Below are 16,932 nucleotides of genomic sequence, written 5' to 3'. Positions count from 1 at the left end.
AAATTCCCTGACCAAAGCAAAATTCACTGACAAAAGCCTTCGGTAACACAGAACTTGTTCCTTTAAGTTCAGCAAAACTCAAACTCATGAAAATCATAAGTTACAGAGCTAAGATACACACTAGTATAGCCTTGACTCTAGCCTCTTTAAGAAATGCCCTGTTACATCACCAACACAAACATTGTAAACACTGCAAAAAACATTTTACAGTAGAACACAAAACCACTTGCTTTGTAACAATCTTATATTTAAGATAAATGATACTGAAAGTGCCTGTACTTAAACAATTTTCTTCTCCATAGAATCACGACATCTGCTAAATTTTATAGCCTTTTCATACAAGTCATAATCCTGTTTAAAATTGCTTCCAGTTATTTTTATATTACACCAGTTATCATTCCAACTTTGTTCCTCCTCCAGCATCTCTTTTGTACTATTGTCACAAACATCAGAAATTTCATAAGGAGCTGAAAGGTAGCACACCAAGCGTGTCCAAGTACACATTCACACTGCAGAAGTAGGAAAGGACAGATAGGGTCAGTATCACTGCAGCAGAGTTGAAGCCCCATACCTTAGGACAGGATAACCACAACCTTTAGCAAGCTTCAATAGATCCCCTCTTTATTTGCAGAGATAATTAATACTGTAAACAGAGTTGTAACATCTTGTAAATCCTGGTAAGTATTGCCTGCTCAGTAAAGGCAGAGGTAAGGTTATCTCAGCCTATACCTCAACACTAATTTTTGATTTTCACCGATTTCAGAGCCATTCAATTCCAGACCCCAGAACAACACAAGGCCTCACACATTCTCACAGAACATCCACTGAGTGAATAACTTTCTGCTCAACATTTTTTTTTTTTAATAGGAAAAAAGACTTCTAAAATTGTAGCACTGATAAAAACTTCTCTTTTTTAAGATAAAAATTAAACAAAACAAAAGCTTAGACATCTATGTTAGAAAGTTCATCTGAATTAAAAGGTAAATTTCTAAACATCTCCAAATGACCTGGACACCGTAATCCCATATACTTATCCTATATCACATAACTCATCCTATAGTTAAAAACAGAACAGTAGACTCCAAATCCCCCTTTCAATACTGCAGTCCAGCAGTGCCTTTTACTTGCCTTATTGCATTGTTCATCCATAACAGGCAGGTGAAAATCCTGTTAAGAGAACTGTTTACAAATCATTGGTTTATTAGTCCTTTCCTTTTTAGTGACTGATTTAAGAAAAGTTATGTCATCTATGTGCCCTTGTTGCTTCTCTTTGGGACTCAAGAAGGAAAGCTAGACTATGTTAGATTATATCTTAAGTCATCTACACACTCACAAAGGAGTGAAGAGACAATGGCAGAAGGAAGAGCCCAAATAATACCTTGCCAATCTATTCATGATCCAGGCATCAGTAACTGGGGAGACTGGGACCCAGGGCCAGCTACTAGGCAGACTGTCTGAGCCAAGCCACTGATCAGCCAAAAAAGGGAAAGGGATGAGGACACTGGTGCAGTATTTCTGTAAATGTTTTGCATATTATCTGTGCAGCCAGCCATGCACTTGCATGTGCATGATGTGCCTGCTGGGAATGCATGCAGCTGCAGGAATCTTGCCTCTGTCAGGCTTTTCGATCCTGCACAACACATTTTCCTCTGACAAATTATACATATTTTCTGAGGCTTGCTAGATAAAATATACTTAATTAACTGAGCTTCCATCCCTGCATTTCTCCAGTTAAACACCTTCATAGCATATCATATGGACAGGAAGCATATTTTTCCAGGTGTCTATACTAGAGCAGAAAAAGTTCTAAAAATATTATACTTTAAGAAAAAAAATTACTTTTCCTTTGTTTCACCAAAATCCTACTTCATTCTAAATTCTGTGTCTCCTTTCTTAAGAGGAGAGGTAAGCACTGCTATGCACACGCACTCGGTGGAAAAAGGGCTGCCCATGAAATTTCTTACACACACATTGGTGATTCATATATTTCCTATTAATAAACACTCATTTGCCACTTAACTCTCAGTTTTACTAGCATAGTAGCCATACCATGAAGGACTTGATTAATACATATGTATATTCAGACTCCTACGAATTGTCACCATTTTTCTCATTGTCATTTTGATTATGAATTAAATAATACTGCAATTATATTTGTAACATTTTATATAGTTGTAATCAGATTATATGAATTTATATCTACATAAAACCCAACTTCAAATTTAACTTTTCAACTGTTCAATCTTTATTATCTCCTCCATATTAAGAGACAGTTTGCTAAAGAAAAAAGAGGAAAAAAGGAAGGACTCGATATATTTTCTGCATTTTCCAGATATTTTAAAATACACTTTGTAGATAAAAACCCCGTTTTTAGTGTATGATGGAAGGAACAGAAGACACACATGGGAGGCTCTGCATACACACTTCAGAATCTGTAAAAAGAGCAACTGTATATTTTTCTCATTTTTCTTTGCTTTAATATTGTAGGATAGGTGGAGCTCATAGGAAATATTCTTATTTGCAAGACAAAAGATTAATTTAATTCTAGAATGGTCACAAATCAGTATGTAAACAAAGCCTCAGGATTAGCAACCCGAACCAATGTTTCTCTAGCAGTGGTCAGCAGCTCTCCCCAAAAGCTGAGGGCACATTCACTGTGTCCATTTCAAAGTGTAGAGTGCAATCACTGACAATGTACTTGGTCAATGTGCTTTGGATCCTTGCGTGATATCAAAAATACTATATAAATACAGCCCTACATAGAAAAGGCAGAGCCTGCTTAAATCAACTTTTTCTTAAAAAGGTTGAGAATCTTTAGCAAGCAGGTAAGATGACAAACTTTATATCTCAAAAGACATCAGGGTCTTCCACACTCAATTATGATTTTGAAATTGCAAGACGGCTTACAGTTATGACAGGTGGCACCACTGTATCCAGTTCCATCGCAAGTGCACTTGAAGCTGTCCCACGTCTGGGTGCATTTGCCACCATGTTCACAGTGATTGGGCACGCACCTGTCAGGACGAGATGCAAAGATAGAAAGAAAACTAAATGAGCGTCAAGATTTACATGCAGCTAAATTCAGAGCTGCCCAAGCAGTATATCATGTCCTTGCTTAGCAATTAATCCTTGTTATTTCTTTCAGAGTAACATAATTTGTATCCAAAAAGAAAGTTGCACAATTAATGATTTATCAGGCTCTGATGAAGCCCCTTTGCAAACAGGAAAAAAAGGGGGAATAAAAGTGGAGTGTTTTCACTTAATAAATTAGGGTTCTAAACTAAGTATGACTGGTACGTAGCTGTCAAAACAAAAATATCACAAGCCACACTGCTTTCTTCTATGCAGGTGGTGTCATGCCTCATGGACTCCAGTCCCGTGACTGAAAGTAAAAGAAAGAATGCCAGTGAGTTGCTATTTATCCTTCTGTTGTCAGCAATGGGATAAAGTGAAGGCAGATTGCTGGCTAGGACGGAAATTACTAATGCTGCATTATTAAAACAAACAAGGTGGTATACGCTACATTATAAAAGATGCAATAGGTTTTTCTTTATAGGGATTTGTGGCAAACGTTGCTGTTTTATCCTATCCATCTGTTTTTCTTCTCCAGCTATGCTGTTGCTGGGGAGTGGGAGGAATGCAGAAGAACTGGGATGCCAGATATTCTATGTCATAGCAGAACATATATTTATCGTTTGAAATATTATCTAAACGTAATTTCAGAGACATGAGTTTGACCTCAGATAGTTAAAAAAAAAAATGAGTTACCATGTATTTTCACCTTTGAAACAATTAAATCTCTTTTCTTTGTGACATCTGTGCAATATAATTTCAAAGACTTTCTCCTTTTGGCTAGAGTCAGACTCAGTATAGGTTCTGCATTTTTCAATAATCAAGAAATTAAGGAGTTATCCTTTCACGTTGAGTTAGCCAAATCTATTTTATGAATTGTATTTTTCATTAAAACATTGAAAATAAGCTAGGAAACTGCCCATTAGACAAACAAAAAAAAATTTCAGAAATGCGTTACAAATTAAGGATGTTTATCTTTAGGATCTGCAGTTCATCATATTCATCATGTTAACAACACATTATTAAATAACATCCAAGGATAGCTTTTCCTTCCTTATGTAGCAATTTAAGGAGACTCAAAGTATCTGGTGCACGCTCTGTAAGCTTAGAGTTTCCTGTCTCCTCAAGTTCCACTTGATAGCATTGATATGCAGGACAGCTACCAAAAAGAACCTAAATGACAATATGCATTTGAGACTTGGACATTGTGTATTCATCCTTATAAAGGATTGTTGGCTTTATGCATGTCAGAAGTACTTCAGAACACACACCACCATGGCTTATGTCCTATATCAGCCTGTGGTATTCAAGGCTAGCCATTTATTCTTTTTCAAAAAAAATCAGAATCTACTAGTTTTGTTAAAAAATAGCACTTAAAGGAATGCTCTTCTGAAGTAAGAAACAAAGCAATTTAAAATTTTGTTTTCATATTAAAATACAGTAAACCTACCTGAGACAGTTATCACAGTTCAATAAATTATGTTTTCTAAAAGGTTTGAGTGAATTCATTTAGTTTTGTAACTGTGGTAGTCTAAATGCACAGATAGAGTTGATTACTGCAATTCAGCTAGTAAGTGATAGCTTCAAGTTGTGCTCTCAACACGACAGAAGAACAACAGCACATAATGGCACATTTCTAAACATCCAAATCACTAAAAATTTCCATGAATTCATAGCTGGTGGGTACATGAGTAGGGAAAACAGAGACCAGTGACACTTCAAAAATAATCTCATAGAAGTAACTTTTATTGAAAGATATAAACAACTAGAAAAAAATTCCTAAATTTTAATATAGTTTATTGATTTTTTCCAGTCTTTCAAAATAACTGCTTTCAATCCATTTTCTTCTTCATTTATATTTTTAACACATTACTTTAGAAGTTTTTTTTTTTTTTTTTCCAATGACCATACTAAACATTTTTCTATGTGAATTTGGCCAGCTATTTATACAAAATCTCATATGTAATGCCAGTGAACTGTTTCACTTTTTAGTGCTATATAACTTACATTTATTGTAGCATAGCTAGTAAAAATACTCCATTATTGACTACAGCAGTGAGGTAAATGAATTAATATAGTGATATAAGAAAAAAATATTTATCTCTATCATTCAGTGGAGCATATCAGAACATAAAAACAGATCTTCAGCAAACTTCCCAATGCTAATTTTATACTTCCTCTATGATGGTTGAACTAGCCTCACCTGTATCCATTTATTTTTATTTTTTATTTTTATTTGCTTTTCCCATAAACTAAACATAATGTAGTTAAAAATAAAAAAAGTGATATCATAATATCAGTGCTGCCTAACTGTAACTTTGAATGATTTCCTTAACTCCCAATTTTCTGCTAGCTTCTTTTATCAGACAGAACTATAAAATTTCTTTTCTATTAAGTACATTAACAAACTGACATATTGTGATCTGCCACCTATCTGTCCTTCCCAATTGTAGTGTAGTTAGTGGAAGAAATTTTAGGGAACCAGAACATAAAACCTACAAAAAAATCTAAGAAAAAAATAAATTTGTATTTAAAAAATAAAAATTTTTGAGTATGTTTATTCATGTAGTATATTTACCTTTTGTTTAACGTTTAGCATATACTCTGAAAAACTAATCCAAGCCATATTTACAGTTCATTAATATAAAAAATATATTTCTAGACAATTCCATTCTTTCTTTTAGGAATAAGGCTATGCTTACATGAAAAATTTACTTCAAAACCACACTTCTGTCCTTAACCAGGCTCTGAAGTTAGAAGCAAGCATAGCACAAAGAACTTGAAGTTCCTAGTCAGTGGGTTCTGTCTGTTCCTAGTATGGACAATTGTATTTTAAGTACTGACACTTATAAAGCCTTACCAACCACATTTTGAGAACTTTCTTGCTCTCAGGGTCCTTCTGAAAGGCAGGTCTAGAATTTCTTTCTTTTATGCATGATATAATTTTACTTAATTTCCATCCAAAAATCTGTCCATAGAGAATATACAGATGCTATTTTGTTTGTGATGGGATTTATTTATTTATTGGTAACATTGGCCTGTCTTAAAAAGCTTTTATTCCTCTTTAAGATGTACAATTGACGACTTAGTGAAGAGAGCAATAGTTCATTCAGTCCATACTTTTATGAAGACAAGTCTCCTGTTGGAAAATAGATTTTCTAGTTATCTTCTTTGTAGTCACCCCCTCCCATGCACTTCTGATCATATTGGTATTCTGGAGGTCTTACCAATGTTTTGTGGTTTCAGCGTTGATTAATATTTTCATATCTCTGTTGAAAATATTTTGCTTGAGATACAGCATTTTCCTGAATACATCAAAATGGTGGCATAAAGTCACCCTAAGATTGCTCAGTATAGTAACTCTCTTCAGTATGTTCCCATCCTTCTCTTCACAGTCATCTCCAACCAACAAACTCCAGCTTTACACAGAGATTCTTGTTATCATTCTCAACAGCATTATTCTGCACTATTAACTTCCATGGTGCCATCCAAATCTTTGGTTATTTTTCTAGGCTGAATCTGTATCATCAGCAAATTTCAATAGTATATTCCTAATTTTGAGCAAAGGTCAAAGCATTAAACAGGATCACCTCTGGCACTGATCTCTGAGCAACTCTAATCTCTCAGCCAGCTGCTAACTCTTCAGTATAACCCATAAGGCAATTCCATTTGCCAGCTCACAACTCACTTTGCAATTCCTCATTCAAACCCTATCTTCCCTGGTTCACTTTATAATTTTCATCATTATAGCGTATCAAATATTTTATTGGCATTTGACACACTGGATCTGTTGTGTTTTTCCTGTCTGAGAAAGAAGTACTGCACTTCATCAGAAGAGAATATCAGGTTAATCCTGAACAATAAACTGTTGATAGACGTGTGCTGCATTTTACTTCACCTTTTATTTATTTACTTCTAGGTATTTAATTATTCTTTCCTTCATTTCTTCAAAAGCTTAAAGTCAGATTTATAGCTATATAGTGATTTGGATCTCTTTCCATTTTTTAAATGTCACGAGGTTAACTGTCACCTAATAATATAAAAACAAGCTTCTCTCCACCCGCTACCCTCCCAGGCTGCAATACGACATGTCAAAATTATGAAACAGATATTTATTATCTAATTAGGTTTCGTGCATTCTTGATGCCTACTTACTCTGATATTCTAATTGCTATTCCTTCATTTCTGTTATTTGATTCACTAGCACCTCAGTAATAACCAGTATAAATTGTTAACCTTCCTTTATGCTGCAGTAGGAAACAAATTTAAACCTACAGATGGCAACTCTGACCTTCCAAGCAGGACAGGGAAAACTATGTTACACTTTTCTTCTGTCTGTCCATATATACTTTCCACAAGAAATGCAAATGGTATATCTGTGTCCTGAAGCTTTTGCATTCTCTCAGAGATACTATATACAAATATCTAGTACACCACTTAGCTCCTCAACCATAAGAAGAAAAACTGGGAACAAGATGCTCATGTAGTCTGTAAACACCATTTTACCCAAAAATAAAACCAAACATTTTTTGGTGCAACCAAGAACAAATACTGTGACTGAAGAACCATCGCAAATCTTACTATTCTTCACTGACAGATGTAGATGTTTCCTTCCCCCATTAACCCCCCTTCCCTTGGTTTCCTTTCCTGTTTCCCCTTCCTAGAAACTCTAAGATAAGTGCAGAATACATACAGCTTGTGCATATACATAAATTAAATGTAAACACATTCTTTCTATAAAGCAGGAACAACCAAAACAAGAAATACCACCGAGACAAAATGTTCAACTGCCAAGTTACTCCTCTACCTGACAGGAGGAAAGGAAGGAGTTCTCAACACAGCAGCAATATCTGGTACATATTGCCTACTACAGTACTGAAAAAAGCTCCAAAAATGCAGTGGTAATGACAGCATAAGAACTTCCGTAGTGGAGGACAAAATGTTAGAAGTTCTTTGCAATTAAAGATAACAAAAGGAAACTGTGTTAAGTTATTCTCAACATGAATTTTAATCTTTTCCTTCTCATCATCAAATCCCTAACTAATCTTGCTCCTGTTCAGACCCCATCTCTCATGTCTGTGTGCCCTTCTCTCTCTCCCGCATCGTTTTTGTTATGCTCTTTTGTTCATGCCTCTGCCTCAGAACCAACCAACTCATCAGTATGTTTCAAATAGTCTTACGGTATTTTTCCACTAATTGGCCTTTTTATTGCCTTCAAACAGCTCTTTAAAACCCGTATCACCATTTCTTGGATAGTTTCTTACCTAGATCCTTCAAAATGCATAATTCTATCCTTGTTGAGCATGATTTTCCATCATTATATGCATTGTATAAACATTCACATCCACACAAAGACTAGAAAAGCGTGTTTAAAATTTAACCCCTTTTTCTTTTACCAGATTACCTGTCTGCTCAAGAAAACAATGAGAGATTAGGTCTATAAAACAATGTTCAAGGAAAACACTTTCATAATTCTTTCAAGATGGCAGTCTCAATCACCAAATTTAAGTAGCTTACTTAAAAGACAAACTGTAAACTAGTAATAGAATCACAAGAAATATTTAAGTGTTTGTATATTTGCACTAAGTACCTTGTTAACAAGCAATAGAGTACTTTCCACTAGGCACGTTACAAGTAGTACTAAACAATAAGATAATCAAATTAAGGACACATTATTATTAGTGTCTTATTGAATCAAGGTCAGACTAAAATTTCCTCTTTCAGACAGAGCCTCTGACTTTCAGAGTGCTCTAAACAAAACAAAAATACCTGATCTGACCTTTAGGACTCTATCACTTCATACAACATAGCAAGTGTTCAATGTGACTTTGGGATCTTCAGAAAAAGGATTTGCATCTTATATGCAAGGCAGCACAAAAGGCAGATGGAAGTGACTGTAAAATTCATTCTGGTTCACAGTAATTCACAAACTAGTTTCATTTGCTACTGTCTTCTAATCTAATTGTGCACAGATGCATATAATTAACAATGGCAGAGGTAAACAATCCCTTCTGAACCAAAAAGGACCTATTCTTTTTTGTTACTTAGTGTAATACAAGGATTTCATATTTCTTTGGTGGATATTATCAAATTTGTTCTGACATCAAAACAAAATGCCTAGCAATTTTAAAGACTGTGATTTACAAAGAGCAAATCAATATTAAAATATTCAGTGACATTTGGTTAAGCAAAGTTCCTTTAGGGCATATTACTAGAAAAGGCTGCCAAAGTTTTTCACAGTGTTATCTCCAGACCAATAAGGTGCTATTCTAAGCTGTTTGCATTAAAATGATTAAAGAAGGACTAACATGTAAAGAAAAATTTAGCATTTAACTCATTTGAATTAAAGAATACTCTCAGATTTATGCAGTTTTAGTGCATGTACTATCATATAGATACTTATTCCATTTTTTTTCCTACTGCTTTTAATTTCCAGATCACTTCAGAAATTAACTTCTTAAAATGAAACCATGCTGGTCTGCTTTAGCAATCTCAGGAACTGGATAACCCATATTCCTGCATTATTGCAGAAAAAAATCCTGTTCTTGTTATGCATAACCTAGGATATAGAATAGTCATGGCCAAATATCTACTTCTGCACAACCCAAACTGTTGCTACCATGGTGGAAGCAAAGCAGGGGAGGGTAAATCTACTGGAGCTACTAACAGAAGAGGTAATTTCCCAGCTGTAGTACCCTTCCTGTCAATTCTTAGCAATTGCTTAATGTTAACAAAAGCAGAACAGCTCTATGTGGAGCTGTGGCAGGAAAAACAAAACAAAACAAAACAAACAAACAAAACAAACAAAAAAAGGAAATGGTCTATTGAGCAGCACCTGCTATTCTCTGTCTCCTCTGCTAAAGAGGGAATAAAAGATAAATTGGTCAACAGGTCAGAATAAAAAGAATAAAGTCTTATGAAAGGCCAGTTACTAAATACGATGTATTGAAAACTGTTTTTTTTTTTTAACTTTTTATCTATCTATTTATTTATTTATTTTTACTACCCTGTGAAAATCTTTTCCTGCTTTGTAGCTAGGTTAAGGATTTCTAGGGCATTAGAGAGCAACTCTGCATACCATTTTATTTATTTATTTATTTATTTATTTATGGACTGGTGTATTTGAATTTCTAATTTAGACAATTTTATAGAAGAAGTGGAAGCTAGTCACTAACCTAAGCCAATATGGCACAATTCTCTTTGGGATAGCAGATACATTAAGCACTCAGAATCCTTAGAATAATCTTTTGTTTTTTACTGATTAGTGTTCTGAAGAAATCTTCAAGCCTTCTTAAGTATTAACATGATCAAAATTTGACTGGATTTGACTTTGTATTCATGTAACCATCTCTTTTATATGATTTCAAATACATGAGGAAGAACACACAGGACTTGAGAACAAACCATAACACTGACTTTGTGATGTCTTATTGATTATTATTTCTGCACTGTACAGCTTGAATTGAACACTACTCCTGAGATTTTATGACATCAACTTCACTTTATAATCCATGTTAAGCATTTGCAGGAAGTTTTTATTTAGAAGATGATAATTATCATCAAATCAGAGAATAATAGAATAGCTTGGTTTGGAAGAGACCTTAAAACCACCTACTTCTAACCCCCCTGCCATGGGTAGGGATGTTACCCACTAGATCCGGTGGCCCAGGACCCCTTTCAACCTGGCCTTGATCACCTCCAGGGATGGGGCAACCACAACTTCTCTGGGCAAACTGTTCCAGTGTCTTACCACACTCAGTGGATTCACCGTCCCTGGGGGTGTTTAAGGAAAGGTTGGATATGGTGCTTAGGGACATGTTTTAGTGGGTGATATTGGTGGTAGGAGGATGGTTAGACTAGATGATCTGGAGGTCTTTTCCAACCTTAATGATTCTGCAATTATGTGATATTACTGCCAGGAATCTGGCCACTTTCTTCACTTTCATTTACAATCTCAAAGTTTCCCTGGAAAATTAATTTCTTTGGAGGTAAAGCTAGGATAATTACTGATGTCTTCACAGGAACTATGTTTTCGTATTAACATGTAGATCATAAATTGTTAATTCTAGTGAATGATTCTAATAACAATATGAACTGAAGAGTTTGTCCTGTGAGTGGCACAGAAAATGCTTTCTGCCTAAACACTGAAGGATTTTCCCCTTCAAAACAAAAACACAGTCTTAGCAGTAAAGCAAAACACAAAGTCTATGCAATGAAATGAATATGAAATGGCAGTTAATGTTTCTGTGACATTTACTAATGACAACTGGTATAAATGCCAGGTTCCTTATTAAATCCCTAGCAGAACATGTAAGTCAAGGACGTTAATTTCTCCTGTCTTTGAGAGACACTCAAATTTTCCTTTATACATTGGTAGAGCAAAAAGAAACCTACTAAGACTTTTAGTTATACCAATGTACCATAAAGGAACAGCTGAGATCAGCATGCTTTTCATGCTGTGCATTCCCATAGACTCCTGGTTTGCTAAACATTGGTAAGAAAGCATAGATTAAGTTCTCTGAGTCACCAGTTGAAATTTGACTTAGATCTACCATGAATAAATCAGATGTAGATGACATTTACAGATGGTTTATTTATTTCACATGGAATGTTCCCCCTGAGCTGATCCATACACCCACAAAACTTAATGATGAATATAAATCATCCATTAGTGGTGAAGTAAAATGCATATTTAGTTGTAACTCTCTTCATGCACATATCCTATCTTTTTGTTTTCAAGATTTTTGTATCAGAAAAAGGATGTTAATTTATATTTGCCTGGGGTTTATCACAGTGGCTTTTTCCCCCTCTTTTCATTGCAGTTATCAGGCACAACAACAATAATAAGCAGTGACACAGAAATGAATGATCTACACTTCACTATTCTCCAGATCATCATTGAGCATATTTATATCACTTGGTAAAGTCTACAAAATCTGCTTTTTCTCATTTACTGTAATGATTCTGCAATCTACCACAAGCAGCAGCATACTCAACTAAAATTTCATGTATAAAACATTAAGCATACAGTTTCAACTGACTTATCCCTCTGTCCTTTGCGTGTGTCCTTAGTGCATAACCATATTTTATTCTTTTATAGAAGCCCTATAACATTTTTATAAATTGTAATATAATGAGTGTTCTACTCTACTTTTAAGACATCAAAAGCAAGGATGCTCCAATGAATTAGAAGCTGTGCTGCAGTGCAGTCACGACTCTGTGATAAATATACAAATACAATGCTCAACTCACAACCTATTATCCAACTCATTTTCAATTTGCTGAAAACAGATATGTACAGTATATAATAAACAACTCATTCATTACCTAAAACTTGTACATTGAAGAGTTTTGAAGCCAGAAGGTTAGTCGTTGAAGCAATAAAAAGGTGCAAGCACATGCACATCTGTGCATACGTGGTCACACACCTACATTTAATACGCATAAATGTGTACAAACTCTTTTCTCCAAGAATGACAACAATTTCAAGCTTCTGAAAATGGGCAGTGTGTTCAAGAAAAAAAAAAAAATCATATTAAAAGCAAACCTGTTTTTAGGTGAAATAGAAAAATGAGAATACAACTTTTAGTAATGTACTCGATTTAAAAAAATTGTGAGATGGCATGATCCTGGTATGCTTAATTTTCATTACAAATAGCTCATTGCTAGGAAGCTATTATTCTACTTAAATAGCCTTGTGATTGCCCTATAGAAAAATTGATAGACTATAATTTGCTTGTAGTTTAGTGGCTTTTTTTTTTTTTTTTTCCAAGTACTGCAATTTGGGCACTATAGTTCAGGCTCTGTCAGTATTACAGTTTATTGTAAGCTTTGATTTCTCAAGGGTTTATATTTCAGTTATAAAAATTTACTCTAGAAATTCATCGCACAAAGCTTAAGACAGAAAGGAAATAAACAGTAGCATACTGACAGTATTTGTGAAATAGCTCATACAACTGGCTTACTGCTTAGTATTCCAGCAGAGTATGGACAAACTGGTAGACAGTTTTACAGGTTTTATTTTAAACAGAAGAGAAAAAGGAAAAAGGAAAAGGAAAAGGAAAAGGAAAAGGAAAAGGAAAAGGAAAAGGAAAAGGAAAAGGAAAAGGAAGAAGAAGAAGAAGAAGAAGAAGAAGAAGAAGAAGAAGAAGAAGAAGAAGAAGAAGAAGAAGAAAAGGAAAAAATCCCTACACAATATTTCTCTTTAGTTCTCCAGAGAGTTTGGCATGAAATTTTTGACATTTCCTTGAAATAGACTGTTCAGAGGCAAGGGACAGATTTGATTAATATTTCAACTTGAGCAAATGTTGGAAAACACCTTGAAATTCTTGAAATGTTATTTGACATGTTCTAAATTAAGAGCATCCTTTTTCAGTTTAATTTTGTTGTTGTTGTTTTAAAATATAAGTTAAAATATACTGTATGGATGACACTCTACCAAGCCAAGTAATAACACCTCTAATAAGTGCCAACTCTCTATTTCATATTGAAAGTGTTTTCTGAGGGAGCAATGGGTTGTAGTGGTTGAGTGCTGCAGTATTGAAGAAAATTTTTGAATGTATCTGTGAAGCTTTGATAGCTGAACTGGGAACAACAGGATAGCCTGAAAGTCAACAGATATACTATGGGAACAATCTAATCATGTTGTGCACCAGAAACTTCATCTAGTAGGCAATTATATGAGAGGGAAAAAAAAAAAAAAAAAGAGAGAGAGAGAGAGAGGGAGAGGAAAATAAAATGCTTAATTATTAGTTTAAGCACTGTTCAGGGAAAAAAAAAAATAAAAAAAAAAATATATATATATATATAATTAAAAATAGATATTGGAATGCTGTTCCATGCAGTACAATAAGGAAACAACTCAGATCCCTAGGAATAGAAAGAGATGAACTCCCACAACCTCAGCTGCCCTTCTTCATGTTCTGCATATGTTTGTGTAGGATTAGAACAGATAGTCAATGCACTAATGTAAATAATATAAATAAGTTTCTCAAAAGTTATTCAGAGGCTGCACCTCAACAATAGATTGAATGAATTTACTTAGCCTTAACTGAAATCTGGGGTATCCTTGGAGAGGGACTATAAGGGGATAGTTCTGCAGAGTAGTACAGAACACTCACTCCATAAAGAAGGAAGGAGTAAAAAGACAAATTTGGGGGATGTCACATTGAACTAATCTTTGGGACAGATTGTACTTTTGTAACATTGTTTAAAGCAGAGGAGAATGATAAAACTACAATGTGGGAAGAAGACATCCTCATAAAGGCTACAAAATACTCAAAATAGAAACTTCTGTACAACTATTCAAGAGTACTAAAACTCTGAACAGGACTAACACCAGTTGTACGGTTGTTCATAAGGACCTATGAAATCAGTGGTGTGGCTAGTATGACACAGCAGAACCAATTCATTCCCATGTCAGGGAATGACCTGGTTCTTGCATACCAGCACTGAAAAAGATCTCATTGTTTCTGTTTTTATGTTATTTTATTTAACCAAAGGTGTTTTGACTGTTTAAATGCATATTTGTTAAGGCCTTCTGTTTACCTTTTATCTACAGATGTGGTGCCAGCAGTTTTGATAATGAAATACCACAGAGTTAGCCCTGAAAACAAACATTTGTAACTGATTTATTACACTCCTTTATCAGAACAAGTTTGTGCTTTATGTTCAATATTTGCAAGATAAAACATACCCAATTTCAAAGTATCAGTCACCACTTGCACAGGTTATTATAAAGATGTTGTCTTAATTTCTTTACAGATTTTTGGAAGTTACGTTACAACACAAGTAGAATTAAATCACAAACCATCACTGTTACTATTTCAATACAATATTTGATCATTTGCCTTCCAGTGGAAAGCAAATCCTTCCTCAGTCTTTTGTTTACTATAAAACTAACATTGAAATGGATAACTAACTGTTTTAGCTTCCTATACTTAGGCATATAAGCTGTTCGTTTCATTAATGGCTTTACTCACATCCACCCTTTCTTTTTATCCTCAAATTCTGCTCTAGCTGGTTCTTTCCCTTTAACTTTAGCTCAATGAAAATGTGTTCACAGAATCACAGAATTGTAGAAGTTGGAAGGGAGCTCAAGAGATCATCAGGTCTAACCCCCCTGCCAAAGCAGTTTCCTTAGAGCAGGCTGCCCAGGTAGGTGTCCAGGTGGTCCTTGAATATCTCCAGAGAAGGAGGCTCCCCAACCTCCCTGGGCATCCTGTTCCAGTGCTCCATCACCCTCACCATGAAGAAGTTCTTTCACATGTTGGTGCGGAACTTCCTGTGCTCCATTATGTAGCCATTGCCCCTTGTCCTGTCCCCACAAACCACTGAAAAGAGGTTGGCCAAATCCCTCTGTCTCCCACACTTCAGGTATTTATAAACATTGATAAAATCCCCTCTCATTCTTCTCAAGGCTGAACAGACCCAGGTCTATCAGCCTTTCCTCATAGGGAAGATGCTCCAGGCCCTGTATCATCTTTGAGGCCCTCTGCTGGACTCTTTCCAGGAAATCCCTGGCTTTTTTGTACAGGGGAGCCCAGAACTGGACACAGTGCTCCAGGTGAGGCCTGACCAGGGCAGAGTAGAGGGGCAGGATCACCCTCCTTGACCTGCTGGCCACACTCCTTTTAATGCACGCCAGGATCCCATTGGACCTCTTGGCCACGAGGGCACACTACCTGTTCATGGTCAACCTGTCGCCTACCAGGACCCCCAGGTCCTTCTCCTCATAGCTCCTCTCCAGCAGGTTGCCCCCCAGCCTGTACTGATATGTGCAGTTGTTTCTTCCCAGGTGCAGGACTCTACACTTGCTCTTATTAAACCTCATTTGGTTTCTTCCTGCCCATCTCTCCAGCCAGTCCAGGTCTTGCTGAAAGGCAGCACAGCTTTCTGGCATGTCAGCCACTCCTCCCAGCTTTGTGTCATCGGTGTACTTGCTGAGAGCGGACACTATTCCCTCATCAAGGTCGTCGGTGAAGATGTTGAACAGGACAAGACTCAGCACCGACCCCTGGGGAACACTGCTAGTCACAGGTCTCCAGCTGGACTCTGCACCTCCAATTACCACCCTCTGAGCTCGGCCAGTCAGCCAGTTCTCAACCCACCTTACTGTCCACTTGTCTATCCCACACTTTCTCAGAATGTTGATTATCCCTACTGCTTCAGCTCCCTGCTCTACAAGAGATTGCGAAGAAATGTTGAAGTGACATTTCCCTGTGGTCTTTTCTTACAGAATGTTGCTGATATCTCAAGCTTTGTGGCACCTTCCTCCTTCATAGAATCATAGGATATTCTATGATTCATAGAATCATAGGATAGAACTGGAAGGGACCCACAGGAGTCCAATCCCTAGCTACACACAGGACCACCCCAAAATCAAACCATATGTCTGAGAGTGTTGTCCAAATGCTTCTTGAACTCTGGCAGGCTTGGTGCCATGACTGCTTCCCCGGGGAGCCTGTGCCATTGCCCGACCACTCTCTCAGTGAAGAACCTTTTCCTAATATCCATTCTGAACCTTCCCTAACACAGATTCATGCTGTTCCCCTGGATCCTAGGATGACCTGCTTGCATCTATGTGCAGCAGGTACTGTAGGAGTGATCAGTACAGAGAAGGGGTATCTCAGGTATTCAGTCATGCCTTTGCTGAGCTCGTTATAAAATAATAAATATGGCAAGCTGTTATAAAAGGTCTCAATGACAGTAACCTCTGGTCAGGCTCAGTAGGAATGTATACATGATCCTTTCTTCCCACCTCACTTTCTCTGCCCTGATATACACCATTAGAAAACTTGAGCCCTTATCATTTCCACTAGTACCTACAATGTTTAGACTCTATTTTCAGTCTCACATCTA

General features: G+C 36.1%; 1 protein-coding gene across 1 annotated transcript in view; it reads right to left on the bottom strand.

Annotated features, from left to right (window-relative positions):
• CNTNAP2 (contactin associated protein 2) overlaps positions 1-16,932 on the bottom strand; it is a 1,145,390-nt gene that overhangs the window by 397,671 nt on the left and 730,787 nt on the right. Inside the window, exon 11 of the mRNA XM_027451306.3 lies at positions 2,908-3,014. Coding sequence (XP_027307107.1) covers positions 2,908-3,014 — 107 coding nt within the window. The remainder of the gene's footprint in view (positions 1-2,907; positions 3,015-16,932) is intronic.

This window comes from Anas platyrhynchos, chromosome 2, assembly GCF_047663525.1.
Source record: "Anas platyrhynchos isolate ZD024472 breed Pekin duck chromosome 2, IASCAAS_PekinDuck_T2T, whole genome shotgun sequence".
In the NCBI taxonomy this organism is placed as follows: Eukaryota; Metazoa; Chordata; class Aves; order Anseriformes; family Anatidae; genus Anas; species Anas platyrhynchos.
This window is presented reverse-complemented; position numbering and strand designations above follow the sequence as displayed.